The 18,036-nt window shown below is 36.5% G+C and overlaps 1 protein-coding gene and 3 non-coding genes across 5 annotated transcripts; 3 read left to right on the top strand and 1 right to left on the bottom strand.

Moving 5' to 3' along the window:
- Nucleotides 1-98: 98 nt before the first annotated feature.
- vac14 (vac14 homolog (S. cerevisiae)) lies at nucleotides 99-10,503 on the top strand. 2 transcript variants are annotated; one of them, XM_051099589.1, is made up of 19 exons: nucleotides 99-697; nucleotides 999-1,149; nucleotides 1,291-1,458; nucleotides 3,064-3,126; nucleotides 3,211-3,318; nucleotides 3,640-3,749; nucleotides 3,852-3,973; nucleotides 4,056-4,193; nucleotides 4,299-4,442; nucleotides 6,268-6,331; nucleotides 6,458-6,602; nucleotides 6,692-6,757; nucleotides 6,837-6,951; nucleotides 7,068-7,200; nucleotides 7,304-7,478; nucleotides 7,593-7,711; nucleotides 9,353-9,432; nucleotides 9,503-9,653; nucleotides 9,728-10,503. In XM_051099589.1, the coding sequence occupies exons 1-19, from the start codon at nucleotides 594-596 to the stop codon at nucleotides 9,882-9,884; spliced, it is 2,313 nt and encodes a 770-aa protein (XP_050955546.1). In that variant the 5' UTR covers nucleotides 99-593; the 3' UTR covers nucleotides 9,885-10,503. The 2 variants fall into 2 exon arrangements, with proteins under 2 accessions (XP_050955546.1, XP_050955545.1); XM_051099588.1 differs by having other exon boundaries at nucleotides 100-697; nucleotides 6,837-6,984.
- trnag-gcc (transfer RNA glycine (anticodon GCC)) lies at nucleotides 4,522-4,592 on the bottom strand. Its single transcript has one exon. It is a non-coding gene; the product is annotated as a tRNA-Gly (tRNA).
- trnag-gcc (transfer RNA glycine (anticodon GCC)) lies at nucleotides 4,819-4,889 on the top strand. Its single transcript has one exon. It is a non-coding gene; the product is annotated as a tRNA-Gly (tRNA).
- A 296-nt stretch (nucleotides 10,504-10,799) lies between the features above and the next one.
- On the top strand, nucleotides 10,800-10,871 carry trnad-guc (transfer RNA aspartic acid (anticodon GUC)). The gene has a single exon. It is a non-coding gene; the product is annotated as a tRNA-Asp (tRNA).
- The last annotated feature ends 7,165 nt before the right edge of the window (nucleotides 10,872-18,036 follow it).

The following is an 18,036-nucleotide window of genomic DNA, read 5'->3' as shown; positions in this document are numbered from 1 at the left end:
TGTTTTTAAGGAACATGTGACTCGTGTGACGTAATCAAAACAAATCCATTGATCGGCGCTCGATTTACCAGTCGCTGATGTTTGTAGGAAGTCATGTGAGCCGGGGCATATGGCGGCTTTAGTCGATTGCTGATATTGAAAAACAGTGCGACCTACCTCTGTCATCACCCGCGACGAAATACTCATCAGGTTTACATTCTGTACAAAAGCAATCGCATTTTTTCGGATCGTCTCTAATTTATTGAAGTTCATAGAGGTGCTAGGGCTTTTATTCTGTTTTGGCAGTAACTGCTCTCATCCTCTGCTCCCCGCTTTCAGTTTAGTGTCGCAGACAGCAGGTCCTGTTATTTTATAAGTGATGCTTGTGATGAGACTCCGCCGCGGAAACACATTTTAGGGCGTCGTTTTGTCTGTAAACAACACAAGCGTGTGACGAGCAAAATCTCTTGGATGAAACATTAACATGTTTGTTCAGTCACACACTAACTGAACTGTCATCTAATGAGACTTTATTTACTGAGAGATTAATTTGAACAATTCACAGTTGTTGTTTATGCGTAATTTAGGTGGTTTTTTAGAAATACTTTGCAAGAATGAACACAGAAAAGGATTTTTCTCCACTGACACCGAATATTGTGAGAGCTCTCAATGACAAACTGTACGAGAAGAGGAAGGTGGCAGCTCTTGAGATTGAGAAGTGAGTCATAATCTATTATTTGTATTCATAAATATAAGCATATGCTTTCAAAGTGGAGTATGTCGTGTTAATTTGCATTCTAGTGTCGTTAGTGCACTGACACGCATTCTACAGCATAGTTTCTTTCAGTAATAAGTAATTTATCTTTGTTACTTTGCTCAAATATACAGTAGAGCTAGTCATCTGACATGCCACATGATCTCATTAGTCATGCTTATGATCAATAGCCCTTAGCCCAAGCAGCTACTCTTTAAATGAATTATTTGAATGCTGTGGTCACTTCTTCCTAATCTTTTACTAGGCTTGTCCGGGAATTCGTAGCTCAGAACAACTCTGCACAGATCAGACATGTCATCCAGATACTGGCCACAGAGTTTGCACTCTCCCAGCACCCTCACAGCCGAAAAGGAGGCCTCATTGGGTTGGCGGCATGCTCCATTGCTCTGGGAAAAGTATGTGAACTTCAGTAAATGTGGTTAATGCTTCTTCACTATACCATTGAATACTTAATTGCAAGACATTCGGTAAACTTACAGTTGTGAAGCAAATATAAAGGCTTTGCTTATGTTTATCTTATCTTTTGTACTACTCAGGATTCTGGATTGTACCTGAAAGAACTCATTGATCCGGTTCTTACTTGTTTCAATGACTCTGACAGCCGTCTGCGCTACTACGCCTGTGAGGCCCTTTATAATATAGTGAAGGTTGCCAGGGGAGCAGTGCTGCCCCACTTCAATGTGCTGTTTGATGGGCTTAGCAAGGTAAACTGATGTGCCTTAGTGTCTAGATGCATGCATGAAAGGTAGAAATGAATCACATGTGCTATTCCGTGCTAGATTTAAATATTTCAGTGCCATTTAGTATATAGTCAGTGCCATTTAAATGTAGTAAAATATTTCTTAAGGGTAAAAGGTAGTGTTGTTCTCAACTACAGGGTTATTATAGGTAACATTTTTGTTATTTGAAATAAAATAAACATTAATTAGGGCTGCACAATTATGACAAAAATCATAATTGTCGATTATTCCCTTGAAATTGTAATAGCGATTATTAATTACGATTATCACAATTTACATTGAATGATGTTTTGAATAGCTTTATATCATTGTTTGAAGCAACTCCGTGCCACATTTTTATATAGTGTCTTCTTTTATATAAAAAAAAATAAAAATGTAAACATTAAAACAATGAGAAAAAAAAACCCTTAAGATAACCTGTAGGAAAAATACACGCACACACACCTTAAGAAAGCAAAATAAAGTAAATATTAATAATTGTGGCATCTGTTATTGTCATCATGGTTAGAAATTTGACTCATTGTACAGCCCTAACATTAATTGATTTTTTTTTTCTTTCAGCTTGTTGACAAAGCAACATTTCTTATTTTCTTTTACGTTGATTTGAGTTACTAAAATAATAATAATAAAAATAATAAAATAATAAATAATAAAATAATAAAAATAAAATAATTAAAATTAAAATTGAAAAAAAACCCAAAAAAACTGTATAGACATTATAAAAAATAAAAACATGACAAAATGCAGCAAAACTGCTAAAGCCAAAAAAACGTTGAAAATATAACATTTGAAATATTAATAAACTATATTAGCATATTATTATTAACTATATTATCTCAATGATCTTAAAGTAACACTGACTAAAAGTAATTTACAGCAATTGAAATAAAGTAGTGCTGGGCAGCAATTAATCGCATCCAAAATCAAGTTTTTGTTTATATATGTGTGTGTACTGTACAGTATATATTTTGAAAATATTTACATATATACATACGTATACACATTTTATCATATATACATACGTATTTGTATTAATATTTATATATATTATATATATATATATATATATAATATTTAATATATAAAAATAACATTTTTTTCTTAAATATATACATTCATATACATATGTATATATATAAAATAAAGCTGAAATAAAATTAAAGAAAAAAGAAAACTTAATCCATTTAAAGACAATTTTGAAATGTTACCATGTCAGCTAACTGAAATAATGAAGTTTTCAAAACTAAAACTAATAAAAATGACAGAAGTACAAAACAAAATTACTATAACTTAAACTAAAATAAAAGCTCTTTCAAAATTGTAATAATTACTATAACAGTATATAAATAAAACAAACATTGATGTTGTTTTTTTTCTGTTATAATCTTTTCTAAAATACTGTAATTTAATGAAAGAAATAATACCTTTTGACATTGTTTCTGACATAATTTTCACTGAAATTATCAATATTATTATTTCATATAAATTTCTTGCATAATCATTCCTAAACTTTTAGAATTTCTCTTCCTGTCCTTCAGACTCACCTTACATGTGATCTGTCCTTTACAGCTTGCTGCAGATCCTGATCCAAATGTAAAAAGTGGATCTGAGCTCCTGGATCGGCTTCTTAAGGTGAGTTCAAAATAAGAAACATGGATTCAGCAATTTAAGTGTGGAGGTATCAAATGACATAATGACTTTCGATTTTATTTTTAGGACATTGTAACAGAGAGCAACAAATTTGACCTAGTAGCATTTGTCCCGCTGTTGCGTGAGAGGATTTACTCAAACAACCAGTATGCCCGCCAATTCATTATCTCCTGGGTGAGTTGAGCACTTTCAGATACCAATCTTTTAGTTTTATTTTTGCTTTAAATATTTCTATTTAGCTTTAATTTATTTTTATTTCAGTTTTAGTTGTTTTAGTCCTTTTCGAATTTTAAATATAACCTATTATATTTCAGTTGTCAAAGCCAAGTTTTTTAAGTTTACCTTTTTTGCCTAATATTTATTTTATTTTATTTTATTTAAGCTTTATTTTAATCAGCGAAAACGAAAAAATTGTTTTGTTTTTCATTACCGATAACAACACTGATAATAGTTGTCATTATGCTTTTGTGATTCCCTGTGATGGTTTGACTCCAGATCCACGTGTTGGAGTCGGTTCCTGATATTAACCTCCTGGATTATCTACCAGAAATTCTTGACGGACTCTTTCAGATTCTTGGAGACAGCAGCAAAGAGATCAGACGGATGTATGTCTCATCATCTTTCCCTTTACCTGGCCTCTCCATCTTCCTCTTTTTCTCAGTTTCCTTTTTCTTATTTAAAGAGCATTAACAGCTGCTGTTCTCTAGGTGTGAGGTGGTTTTGGGGGAATTCCTGAAAGAAATTAAGAAGAATCCATCCAGTGTCAAATTTGCGGAAATGGCCAACATCTTAGTCATCCACTGTCAAGTGTCTGATGAATCAAAGTCGAGTGAGTCAGATTTAAAACTTTGTATAATTCTTATTAAAGGTAGGTTGTGTAGGTGTAATTCTTTGATTTTGTCTTTCTGCAGCTAATGATCTCATCCAGTTGACGTCGATGACATGGATGAGAGAATTCATTCAGCTTGCTGGAAGAGTGGTACTGCCATATTCCTCTGGCATACTGACAGCAGTGCTGCCTTGCCTTTCCTATGATGACCGCAAAAAGAGTATCCTAAACTGTGGTTGCATACCTAATATAAAATGCATGTTTTATGTAGCTAAACATTGTTCTGATTGTACTAGGTATTATTTCCTCAATAAACCATCTCCAGGTACTAAAGAGGCTGCCAGTGCATGTAATCATAGCCTGATGAAACTTGTGACTCCTGAAGATGATGAAGATGATGAGGAGTCACAGACCAAAACTTCCCCTCCGAGCGATGAGAGTCCACCTAAGAAAGAGGGTGATCTGAATGGCAAGTTTTTATTTTATTTAAATTATTTTATTTAAGTTTGTGCTAGAAAAAAAGGGTGAAAAAGTAGGAAAAAAGTGATTGCATTGGCCGGGAATCGAACCCGGGCCTCCCGCGTGGCAGGCGAGAATTCTACCACTGAACCACCAATGCATATCTGTAAAGACACTGTCGCCCTCTGTCTATCAATAGGAGGAAAGTGCCAAGACCGTTAGAGAGTTTCACTGTGCCGCCTAGTGAACACATGTGGTAATTGCTCAGGACACTTCCTAGACAGTTTGAGGGATTGATGTGTGCCACCTAGTGAACAAATATGGCAACTGCATTTGAAAGTTCCCACACTTTGGAAGCCAGGGGGCGACGTTAAGATTTCAGGAACGCATTGGTGGTTCAGTGGTAGAATTCTCGCCTGCCACGCGGGAGGCCCGGGTTCGATTCCCGGCCAATGCATCCACACTTTTTTTACTTTTTGCACATCCTCCTTTATATATATACCTTGCTTATTCGCACTAACGTTAGGAAGTTTGTGGTCAGTATGATTTTTTTTTTTTTTTTCTAAGTAAATGAATTCTTCTATTCCGCAAAAATGTGTTAAATTGCTCAAACGTGACAGTAAAAAACAAAACATTTGTTTAAAAAAACTGTTCTTTTTATATATATTATTTTATTGTATTTTGGTTTAGCCTGTAATGACCTAAATCAATAATTAAAATGAACATTTTTGGCGATTCCAGGTAATTTACCATAGAAATTTACTTGAAATGCATGAAATGCTTCTTTAGAATCATATGCTGGATGTGCTCATCTAATTTTGTGAAGTTCCAAGTTTTCATTTAGGATTTATAGGCTTTATTTGGCATTGCCCATTTTATAATTGACCCTGTTAGAGCTAACCAAGGTGAAAAGTTCAACATTTTTTTGACAATTATTGACCTACATTGTAGAGGTTTTGTTGAGATTGAGCAAAAACGTAGGACTAGTTTGCAAAAGTAGTTTTTTTTTTTTTATTAATCTTGAATCGTTAATTTACAATTTGATTGACAGTAGTGGTTCTTGAGGCAAAGTTGTTCAGAAAGAGGAAATCTATCATAGGTAAAAAAAAAAAAAAAGCCAAACTCAACAATTTTTTTGTCAATTTGAGCAAATATTAAGCTTTTACACATGTGTTCCGAGCTTGGCAAAAATATCTCAGAGGTATAGCCATTTTAGTAAAGGTGGTCCCTCACCTTTCGAACTTTTTGGCATCCCTTTGTAACACTGAGTCGAAAGTTCAACTTTTTTTTGGTAATTATTTATATTCACTCTCCAGAGAATCTTTAAAAAGTTAGCAAAAGTAGGTTTTCAAAAAATCCAAAATACCCGAAAATTTTGTGTGATGATTGGATCTGTTTTGTCTGTTGTGACCCAAGGATTCCAACAGTATAAGGCACTTGACCCTCCACAGTTTAGGAGTTATGAGCGATTTCAGATTTTTGGTCACTGTAGCGTCCCCGTCTGACCAATTAGGGTGAGGCTTGGTGACATTGTAGAGAGTGTGAGTACTACCATCCCTCCAAGTTTCAAGTCTCTACGACTTACGGTTTGGTTTGCACAATCACTTTTAGGTGGAGAATGCAGATCCTTGGCCATTCTAACAATTACCATAGGGTTTCAATGCTAATAAAGAGTCACTGATAATGCCAGCATTTTTCCCCATTTGTTTTCTTAATGTAAGTGTCCTATCGCTAACATTTTCATTGTTTTCTGAATGATTCAGAAATGTATAGTGTTAAATACACTGCAAAAACCTTTGCCTGCTGTGATTTTATATCTCCGTTTTTGGTTTCAGATTCCCTAAATGAGTCTCAGGAGTCAGTAGGCTTCAGCAACATCTCCTTCTTCACTCCAGCAAGGTACCTTTTGACAGTCACTGAGTGGTTTACTACTCAGAATAAATGCAACAACAAATTGTCTAGTTAAAAGATCAGAAGCTGTTGTAGGATTTCTACAAGATCTCTGATTTATTCCATGCTGTGTAGTTCTGACAGGTCTGCGGTAACTCTGGATCTGGATGGTATAGTGCAAGTACTGGACAGACATTTACATGACTCATCCACTGGAATGATGACTCGCATCGCTGTGTTAAAGTGGTTGTACCATTTGTACATCAAGACGCCTCGCAAGGTTTCTATAGATGGCATTTTAAATATACTTTGTAGTATTGAAATAGTATGGTGCTAAACGTGATTTATTCCACTGTATCTCTATGGCAGATGTTCAAGCACACAGATAGTTTGTTCCCCATGTTACTGAAGACACTATCAGATGAATCTGATGAAGTAAGTCATCGTAATTTCCAATCATCTCAATTGCTAACCTACCAGGCGCAGCTATTTAAAAAAAAAACTTCTCTCACAGGTGATTTTAAAAGACTTGGAGGTTTTAGCAGAAATTGCATCATCACCTGCCGGTCAGACGGACACGTCTGGGTCGTGCGACAACACGGATACCAAAACAGAGCTCCATATTCCAGGTGGGGTCAGAGATGGGCAGCCAGTGGTGGTTGGTGGGTAACCAATTCCTGGTTCTCTTTATATCTGTTGATTTACCAGAAAAGCAGATTAATACCAAAACGTTTTTATTCGACAGGTTCTAAGGTGTCAGATTTATCTCCCTCGACTCCCAGCATGAATTCATATTTCTACAAGTTCATGATTAATTTGCTCAAGCGCTTCAGTTTAGAGAGGAAGCTTCTAGAAATGAGAGGGGCTTTCATTATCAGGTAAAATCATCATAGCTTCTTCAGTAAAGACTAGTTCCTCAAAGGCTTAAACCTGGGAAAATTTTTCTGAGTTTGTCAGTAAGTTTCATCTACTTCCCAACAGGCAGCTGTGTCTCCTCCTGCATGCGGAGAACATATTTCACTCTATGGCGGACATCCTACTCAAGGAGGAAGATCTGAAGTTTGCCTCCACCATGGTGCAGACACTTAATACTATTCTGCTCACCTCGGCTGAGCTGTTCCAGCTGCGGAACCAACTCAAGGACTTGCGCACACAGGTAACATCTTTTAAGACTTAGAGTACCTCATAAAACCAGTCTGACTGTTTCTGCTTGAGGTTTTGTATCTGTACTCATTATAATTGTTTTATGTTTCTACGTTTTACCCATCAGGAAAGCTGTGCTCTTTTCTGCTGCCTCTATCGCTCTTGGTGTCACAATCCAGTGGCCACTGTGTCGCTCTGCTTCCTGACACAGAACTACCGGCACGCCTATGACCTCATCCAGAAATTGTATCCTTGCTGTAAAGAATTTATGTAAGGAATAACTGACGACGGGCCAGTTCTTCGAAAATAATGCACACCTGAGGTGGTGAAGCGGCCACGACGACCTCGAGTGTGCGTTATTTTCGAAGAATTCACGGGACCTAAGTTAATTATTCCGCTTATAATACGGTTACCAGAAAGGTAACCGTATTATAACTTAAGACATCAATCAGATGATATATTTCAGCACATTCGTCCGGTTTTTGTCCTTAAAATGCCGTTGCGAGTAGGATTAATTTCTCGCGCAGCTAATTCAACGCCTCCACGTCATTTTAGACCTAGTAAGGACGCTTGAGCCGTTGATAGCAGATTAATATTACAGTTAATGATGAAGTTTAGACAGACAGATGAAGAGAGATTAAGCTCGTGAATTACTCTCTGAGTCTGTGTCTCTTAAAAGTGATCGGCAGCAGCCTCTCTACTAATAGCGAAACATTAAGTTAATTTTCTTTAGGAACAGTGCCGTCGTTAACTCGCTTGTGAGAAATGTCATGTAGTTTTTAATCGTCAGAGCATCGCAAACAACATTAGCACCAGTATAGTTGTGGGTTTTGGATATTTAGCTGTTTTGGGCTGTAAGGACCTTTGAAATAACTGAAATCATGTGGCGAAGTGATATAGACATGTAATGCGGTCAGTAGCTGCCTGGAACTACGTTCGCCGTGCGTTTCCCTAAACACATACCTTCGGAACGTTCGTCAGCCAATCAGATTTAAGCATTCAATGGCCCTGTAGTATAAAATATATTGTTCTGGTTTTATACAGTGCCTTGCGAAAGTATTCAAACTCTTCTTTTTTTATGTTGCAGCCTTATGTTAAACTGCTTTAAATAACTTTTTTCCAATTCAATCAACACTCCATACACAAAGCGTATGAAAAACCGATTTGTGACAACTTTGCAAATTTATTACAATTAAAACACTGACATAAGTACATTGCATAAGTATTCATACTTGTAACCTTTACAGCCTCAAGTCTTTTTGAGTATGATGCGACAAGCTTTGCCCATCAACATTTGGCAATTTTCTGCCAATCTTCACCTCACCTCTTCACCTCTCAAGCACTTTCAGCTTGGATGGGGCAGACACACATTTTCAGATTGTTCCAGAAATATTTGATTGGGTTCAAGGCTCAAGACTCAGTGACATTCATAGAGTTGTCTATAAGCCATTGTCATTGTCCTGTTGGAAGGTGAACCTTCTGCACAGTCTAAGATTCTGAATGCTCTGAAATGGGTTTACTACTTTGAGTCCCTCATTCCCTGCCACTGAAAAACAGCTTAGTTCACTCTTAGTAACATCTACAAGCATTTTGAATGCTCCTAAGCTTAATTTGAAGTGTCCCAGATAAGGGTTTGAATACTTATGCAATGGAATCATTTCAGTTTTTTATTGCTAATAAATTTCCAAAGTTATTACAAACATGTTTTTTACTTTGTCATTATGGTGTATGGAGTATAGGCTGATGTGGGGAAAAAAAAAAACATCAGGCTTTGTTTGTTGCGCCCTCTAGCTGTAAAGTTACATAATCTCCCTTTAATTGAATTTATTTAATCAAAATGTGTCATTTCAAAAAAATGCCAAAAACACCTTGATCTGAGCTTATCAGTGGAGATCTGGAGGTAACTGTGGACTTCCTCATGGAGGTGGATAAACTTGTGCAGCTAATCGAGAGCCCCATCTTCACCTGTGAGTCCCATTCATCCACCACCTAAAACTGTTTGTTAGCTTTCCACACTAACACTTGTTCTTTTTGCAGACCTTCGACTCCAGCTACTGGATGTGGAGCATAACCCGTATCTCATCAAGGCTTTGTACGGCCTGCTGATGTTGCTTCCTCAGAGTCAGGCATTCCAGCTGCTCTCACATCGACTCAGCTGTGTGCCAAACCCTGAACTCATGAGGACCGTGTAAGTTCTCTTGCTTTCTAAATAGTTCTAGATTTGATAGCTGGCCTATTCTCAAGTGCTTCTTCTCTTTTCAGGGAAGTCCCAAAGGCACCCGTCAAAGACAAGCGATTAGCCCAGCCCCACATCGACTACAGCGAACTGCTCCAACACTTTGACAGAGTCCAGAGCAAACATCTGGAAGTGAGACATCAGAGGGCGGGACGTTCTGAGCACCCAGACAGGAAGTTGTAAAGGTCACACACAGGATGAGATTGTGCAGCCTTTGTACGAAAAGACGGTACAGAGGGGACTGGAACCTCAGCAGGACCTGTAGTGGGCATCTACGTGTCACCTTATTCATTTTTTAATGTATTTGAGCTACTATAGGCATGAGGGACTTTAATGTGCTTTATTTTTTATGCTACGTGAAGTGCTTTATATTCAGGTGCTGGAGTTGACGTAGTATGTACACACTTGGACATAATTTGAATAGGTCATTTGTTACAGATTAAAGGCCAATGGTTATATCATTCCCAAGTGACTGGTTTAATATAACCCTCTCCAAACCATTTGTACAGAACACCTTGCACGGATCCCTGGATGTTTATTAGTAAGTTTTAATCTAAAACATGACATCTTCTCATGAAAAGTACTGTAAATGAGTCTCTTTTTTTGTATTGCGATTTTATCTCCCTCACAAACAATATTCCAACAATATTAACTCGGTTTTCTCAGCATTCCCATATGAGTCTGTTTGTCTTTCATTTCATCATGTTTTTCCATATTAAAATATTCATTCATGGCCTTATGTAAATGCAAGATGTTTCTCTGTAATGTGAAGACAAAGTTACAATAAAGTGGACCATAATCATTCTGCCTTTTTTGTTGGTTTTCTTAAATCAGATATTGCGTGTCAGCATGAGAACTCCAAAATCTCACTTTTAACAATCCAGCAGGTGGCGCAATTGTATTACTTACGCTAAGAAAACGTCTTGGCAGTGGTTGAGAGGTAACGAGTAATTTCTCACTGAAAATTCCTAACCGCTTCTTTTGAACTGACAGAATTTCGCTATAACTGACCATAAACTTAAGTTTGAAGTTATAAATAACGTTTACAAGGAATTTACAGTTACGTTTTTTTACATTCCTAAAATTCCATGCACTCACTCCTCGTTAGTATAGTGGTAAGTATCCCCGCCTGTCACGCGGGAGACCGGGGTTCGATTCCCCGACGGGGAGAGCAAATTTTTTTTCCTACGTGTATATGTACATGATAGTTCTACACATTATTCCTTCTGATGACTGTAAAATAAAATGACGAACTTTGTTTATAGTTTTAGGGTCATTCCTGGGATTCAGTGCCTTTTGTGTCCCCAGTAAAGATCATTATAATATTGGCTTAAAATTTTCAACATAAATTTTAAAGTTGTCTTTGACATAAATAACACCTTTAAGCATATTTAAGTTTTTTAAAATTATTCTAAATTATTTTTCTAAATTATTCCTCAGCATTTTAAACCACCAAATATCACTATATATATATATATAATAAATAGGGTTTGTACAAAAAAGGTTTGTAGCTTGTCCCTCCTATTATATTTGACTACTGGCCCTTTAAATGAAAGTTGGAAAAATGAAATTACATCATATCAAATGGCTGACATCCTTTCATTGGAGGGAAAACAACTGGGGAAGGTAAGTAAGAGTCTCTGTTTAGTTAATCGTCTGTTTTTACTTATTTTATCTTTCCAATCTGATGTGGTCAACTTCAACATGTCCACCCTGTGAAGGGTAATATAAAAAAAGTAAACAGAGACTCTTATTTGTAAAAGTAGCATTTTAAAAAACATTCAGTTCTTTTTTTGACAGACCTTTTGTGTTCGCATTTTTTGCTCAGGCCTGGTGTAATTGCTGATTTTAGGTCAAAATGTCCACCCTATTAGTGCCCACTCTGTTAGGTCAGAAAAACACATTTAGTAGGCTAAATGGATCTTTAAATGTATATGTTGACTAATACACACACACACCCATTTCCCTTAACAAGGTGGACATTGAAAAATTGTGATATCTGATGGTTTAAAATGCTGTAAAATGTTTGGAATGGTTTTAAAAACATTAAATATGCAAAAATTCAAAAGGTGTTATTTATGTCAAAGACAACTTTAAAATTGATGTTGTTGAAAATTTTGGTCTTCACTGGGGACACAAAAGTCACTAAATCCCAGGAATGACCCTTTAAGCACTTATCATAGACAATAGTTATTTTATTCAAATGAAAACAGCGAAAAACAAGCGCGGTTAAGGATTTATTCGCGGTTTAATTAAGTTGGCTTGAGAAAGCCAAATTACTGATCTACTATTTAAGATTATTATTATTCTTCTTCTTCTGAGCCAAATTTCGGTATCTACCTCCTCCTAGAGCTTTCAAGCTAGAACCACCAGACTCGGCCCAGACCTTCAGACTGGTCTGACTCGGTGTGCTCTATCTTTTCTAACTGATCCGGCTTACGGTTTTCATAAACCAGACTATCAAAACCACCAAAAATCCCATAGACTTACATTGACCGAATGTTCAAATGAGCCAACACTCTTCAAACTCCCAGAATCCCTTGAGGCTCAGTCAAGCTTCCCTTCTATGTACTGTTTCTAATCAATTTAGACTCATTTAAGCTTCCACTCTAATATTTCTAATATTTCTAATCTATCTAGCTATCTAGATCATGCTAGCAACATGCTAGTAATTTGCTAATCATGCTAACAACATGCTAGTAACATGCTAATCATGTTAGAAACATGCTAACAAAATTCTAGTAACATGCTAATCATGCTAATAACATGCTAATAACTTGCTAATCATGATAGAAACATGCTAGCAACGTGCTAGTAACATGCTAATCATGCTAACAACATGCTAATTATGTTAGAAACATGCTAACAACATGCTAATCAGCTTGCAGCATGCTAGTAACATGCTAATCATGATAGAAAAATGTTAACAACGTGCTAGTAACATGCTAATCATGCTAACAACATGTTAGTAACTTGGTAATCATACTAGAAATATGCTAACAACATGTTAGTAACTTGCTAATCATGTTAGAAACATGCTAGTAACATGCTAATCATGTCAACAACATGCTAATTATGTTAGAAACATGCTAACAACACGCTAATCAGCTTGCAGCATGCTAGTAACATGGTAATCATGGTAGAAAAATGTTAACAACGTGCTAGTAACATGCTAATCATGCTAACAACATGCTAGTAACTTGGTAATCATACTAGAAACATGCTAACAACATGTTAGTAACTTGCTAATCATGTTAGAAACATGCTAGTAACATGCTAATCATGCTAACAACATGCTAATTATGTTAGAAACATGCTAACAACATGCTAATCAGCTTGCAGCATGCTAGTAACATGCTAATCATGATAGAAAAATGTTAACAACTTGGTAGTAACATGCTAATCATGCTAACAACATGCTACTAACTTGGTAATCATACTAGAAACATGCTAACAACATGTTAGTAACTTGCTAATCATGTTAGAAACATGCTAGTAACATGCAAAACATGTTAACATCATGCTAATAACTTGCTAATCATGCCAGAAACATGTTAGCAACTTGTTAATCATGCCAGAAACATGCTAGCGACATGTTAATCATGCTAGAAACATGCTAGCAACGTTGCTAATCATGCTAGAAACATGTTAACAACAAGCTAGTAACATGTTAGCCATGTTAGAAACATGCTAGTAACATGCTAATCATGTGCGAAGCATGCTATCAACATGCTAATCAGGCTAATCATGCTAACAACATTCTAGTAACTTGCAAATTATGATAACAACATGTTAATCATGCTAACTACATTGTAATCAGCTTATAAAGATACAAGCAATAAGATAATCATGGCAAAACATGTTAAATCATGTAAGCAATGTGTTAAATCATGCTAGCTGCTTCCATACTATTACAACTGCTTCTTTCAGGCTAGGCTTTCTCAAGCCAACTTAAAGTTTGTTCTCAAACTTTACTCATCTAGTTAAATAGTTACACGACGCAGGGAATCCAGCTCGGAATAGCGCCATGGAATTCGCGTGTGGCGGAAAATATAAGGCATCTGTAGTGATTCGCACTAGCATAGAGAATGAACGGGAATAAGTCTAGGGAAGATAAGCGTTAAAGGCTCAAATAGGCTCATTGTCCAACTCCCCTACAGTTAAACAGTTGAGTTTTACCGTTTTCGAATCCATTCAGCCGATCTCCGGGTCTGGCGGTAGCACTTTTAGCATAGCTTAGCATAGATCATTGAATCTGATTAGACCTTAGCATCTCACTCAAAAATGACCATATAAAATGACGATATTTTTCCTACTCTTTTGTACTTACATCGTGTACTAAGGCTGACGGAAAATGAAAAGTTGTGATTTTTTTTATAGGCTGATATGACGAGGAACTATACTCTCATTCCAGCGCCTGAAAGTGACCGGCACTAAGTTTGTGTAGATACAGAGTTGCAGCCGGCAGAGTTGACGGCGGCGTAATATCAGTGCGCCGGGTGCAGCAGCAAAGTTCCGAAATGAAAGTATAGTTCCTAGCCATAATCGACTTAGAAAATCGCAGTTTTCATTTTTTGTCCGTCTTTGTACACGTTGTAACTACATAAGAGTCAAGTTTTAAATAGGAAAAATATCGAAAATCTTTGGTCAGTCAAGATTTTTAAATAGGGGCCAGTTGCATAAAATATGTTAAGACAGCGAAAAGTACTTTCTGATAAACTAGCAGTTAACCAAAGAGTAATCAGTCTTATTTTTTGGATCCAGCTTGGACTAATCTACATTTTTCTGTAACTGAATATAAAACATTAGGACCAGACATAAAGAAAAATTTGGCTGACTTACTTTTTAAGACTGGTCTAACCCCTTTATGCAACCGGCCCCAGATCCCAGACCGAGATTCGAATCCCATACGGGGATACTAGCATATGAAAAATTGTATTTCTGCATAACGTTCAGAACTACAATGTTTGAAATGATTCATTTAAAATAGCAGGCCTATATTTTAATTTTACACAGAAGTATAATCAGTACAAAGAGTTAGCCTACAAGAGTCACAATAAGTGATCTTCACAAAGTGTATAAAAGTTTCAGGGTCATTTTCTTATTTTATTACATGAATTCATTTCTGATGACCTTTTTGTAAGGTCGACTAATGTTATAAATGCTTTTTATCTGCTTAGTCTACCGCAGAGACTTATTGACATCTTTTTTAGCTTTTAAAATGAATATATATGCCTGCACTTGTGACACGAGAATGCTGAAATGCCCTGTTTGTCTGAAGTAGACATGAAGATCAGCCCATCTGCTTTTCAAAGTTCTCTCTTTCTCTTGCCCTTTGATCACAGATTCTTTTGAACGTTCTCCATTCCACACGAAACATCAAACTTCACATTAAACATAGCACTTCTCTCAAGTCCTCTTTCTGCAGATTCATCCACACACTTGGCCTCAAATAAAGTGCCATGTCTGTTTCCACTGCATATGTGATTATATGCTTTATGATCAAACAAATTCAGTATTTTAGGCATAATGTCTCACAAGCTGTAATTCCATGGGATTTTTGGTGTCGCTTGTGGAGATTCAATCTCAACATGAACCTTAAATGTGGGGGGAATGACCAATGTGATCACACTGCGAGTTTCTGAATTATCCATAACTTGACATCGAGGACATTCTCATTCTTTTTGCTGCTTTTGTAAGTTTTCCAGCATTTGCCTTTGACATTTAGCTAGGTAACTGAAAGGATGTACTGCCAAAATGTATGAAAACCCACCAGAAAGATCACAAAACATTCTCTTATTATCATTCTTGAACTCTGATTCTAACAGCACCCATTCACTGCAGAGTAACCATTCGTGAACAAGTGATGCAATGCTACATTTCTCCAAATCTGTTCGAATTTTAATTTTTGGATGACCTCTTTCTTTAGGAGTACTGACTGATAAGGCAGAGGGAAAAACGTTCACCTCCACCATTTTGACTTTAATATATTAAATAAGAAACCATGTATCATGTTCACCGATCAGTGGCTCAGATGTTCAGAGCAATATTTGCGGTGTCTACACAGACAGAATAGTAAACAGAAAAACAATGAAAAGTTCAGTAGTGCACCAGAGAGAAAGTCTCTATAGATCTGGACAGTGTAAACGGTTTGATAAAACATTTATTAGTTTACTGAAGTCTTGCACTCCTAGTGGAGATTGTTACGCATACTATGTTGTTTTCTATTTGCTCTGTAAGGTTTAATTGGCTCACTAGGGGTTTCGCTCACACCCTGATTCTCTCTCGGGACATTGTATGGGTAATATGCGCTCCCTTACAAACTTCAAAAAGGAAAAGGAAAAAACCAAAAACTTGATCAGGCTTAGCTTTCCCAAAGCTTCTCACTTGACTGATTTTCAGCCGAACCAAAGTTCGGCAGCGGTTGTGCTTTGATGAAACTGTGGACGTAAGACAAACGGGTGAATGAGAAAACACTGCTATTCTCTGGTGGGCTATCAGTGATATTGAATTAATAATAGATTGCAGGATATGATCTCTGATAGTGCAGTGTGCAACTGTTCTTTGTCTGTGCCTTTGTTCGGTTCGGATTGCCCTAAGGCTTGCTGTTCTAGTTGAGCAGAAAACTTCAGATATTCATCATTTCTCACTCCTCAGGCTGTCAGACGCATCTTGTTGAGTTCCAGCAACACTCTCAGACTGCATTTAATCAGATCCTCTGGTAAAAAGATTGAGCTATTGAAGCTGAATGAAAAAAAATGAATGAGATCTGGATCTAGGTGTCTATATTCCAGGTGTCAAAGTTTATCTGCTTACCCTACTGGTATGATAATGTACACTCTTAAAAATAAAGGTGTTTTAAAAGGTTCTTCAAAGCAATGCTATAGAAGAACCATTTCTGAATCATTCAGTCAAAGGCAGAGATGGCAAAAGTACACACATCCTTCACTCAAGTAGAAGTATTGACTACACTTTTTTACTCAAGTTAAAGTAAAGAAGTATGAGCTCTGACATGTACTTAAGTAAAAAGTACCCATTAGTACTGCCTGTTTTAGTGTCACGCTGGTAACTAGACCTCAAGTCATATTGATTTACATTTTAAAATTTTGTTAGCTAATGAATGTATTAAGCCTGAACAACCACCATGTAGAACAGGGCAGGACTGGGACAAAATTTCAGGCCAGTGAAATCTCACACTCATACAGGCCATCCCATACACCCACAACAAATTCTGAAAACACCTATTTTTTGTATGGCCATTACATTTAAAAAAAAGGTTTAAAACCTAATAATTAAACAAAATAATTAGAGGTTCTCTCTTGAACTGCACATTCATTTTCATTTTTCTTTTCAGTCTCTTTATTTTCCATATCTCTCTGCATCTCACTTTGTGAGTTTACTTTTTTTCACTAATTTTCTTGTACCTGTCCCTTTACCCATCAGCCATCTACTGTTATGAACAGAACTGTCTCCACCTTCTTGCAAAACAGCCACCTCATTGTATTGTGTTTGCAATAACATAACTTTATTTTAGTTCAATTTAAAGTATTACATTATGACCATGTGTTGTTTTATCGTAAAATGACTTAAATACTATAGATTTAGTAAAACTATATTTTCTAAATTGCCTAAATGTCAAAAATAGTACAATAATAATTACATTTGACAATATCTTTACAGAAAAAATCTTATTCTGAACATGTTATTGCTTTAGCAGGAGTCACATTTTTCTCTTATTAAAATTAACCATGTTTTTGGCAGATTGATTACAATCTGTCTTAATTCACAACCATAGTTTTACTACAAATTTCATGGTTAGACTGTGGTTAGTGTTGCAGAAAAAAAACATGGTTAATTTGTGGTTACCATGGTTTAACTAACCATGATTTTTGGTTTTAATTTTCGTAAGGGTTGTGTTATTATCTGCCCTGGTGAAAAAAACAGCATATGCTGGTAGGTATGTTTTAATGCTGGGTTGCTGATTAGGTATGTTTTGATGCTGGTTTAAGCTGGTCTTTCGCTGGTTTATGCTGGTCCTTTGCTGGTTTAAGCTGGTCCTTTGCTGGTTTTATACTGGTCCTTGACCAGCAACATGACCACCTTAAACCAGCAAAGCACCAGCATAAACCAGCAAAGGACCAGCTTAAACCAGCAAAGGACTATCTTAAACCAGCAAAGGACCATCTTAAACCAGCAAAGGACCAGCATAAACCAGCAAAGGACCATCTTAAACCAGCAAAGGACCAGCATAAACCAGCAAAGGATCAGCTTAAACCAGCAAAGGACCAGCTTAAACCAGCAAAGGACCATCTTAAACCAGCAAAGGACCAGCATA

The sequence above is a fragment of the Labeo rohita genome, chromosome 25 (genome assembly GCF_022985175.1).
Source record: "Labeo rohita strain BAU-BD-2019 chromosome 25, IGBB_LRoh.1.0, whole genome shotgun sequence".
NCBI classification, from domain to species: Eukaryota; Metazoa; Chordata; class Actinopteri; order Cypriniformes; family Cyprinidae; genus Labeo; species Labeo rohita.
The sequence above is the reverse complement of the archived record's forward strand: the minus strand, read 5'-3'. Positions and strand labels throughout refer to the sequence as shown.

What these genes read in the sequence shown, in the direction of transcription:
- vac14 (XM_051099588.1), top strand. Translation starts at nt 594, where the DNA reads ATGAACACAGAAAAGGATTTTTCTCCACTGACACCGAATATTGTGAGA. An exon ending in TCAAGGACTTGCGCACACAG is followed by an intron (nt 7,479 to 7,592) that starts GTAACATCTTTT and finishes TTTACCCATCAG; the next exon opens with GAAAGCTGTGCTCTTTTCTG. An exon ending in TATGACCTCATCCAGAAATT is followed by an intron (nt 7,712 to 9,352) that starts GTATCCTTGCTG and finishes TGAGCTTATCAG; the next exon opens with TGGAGATCTGGAGGTAACTG.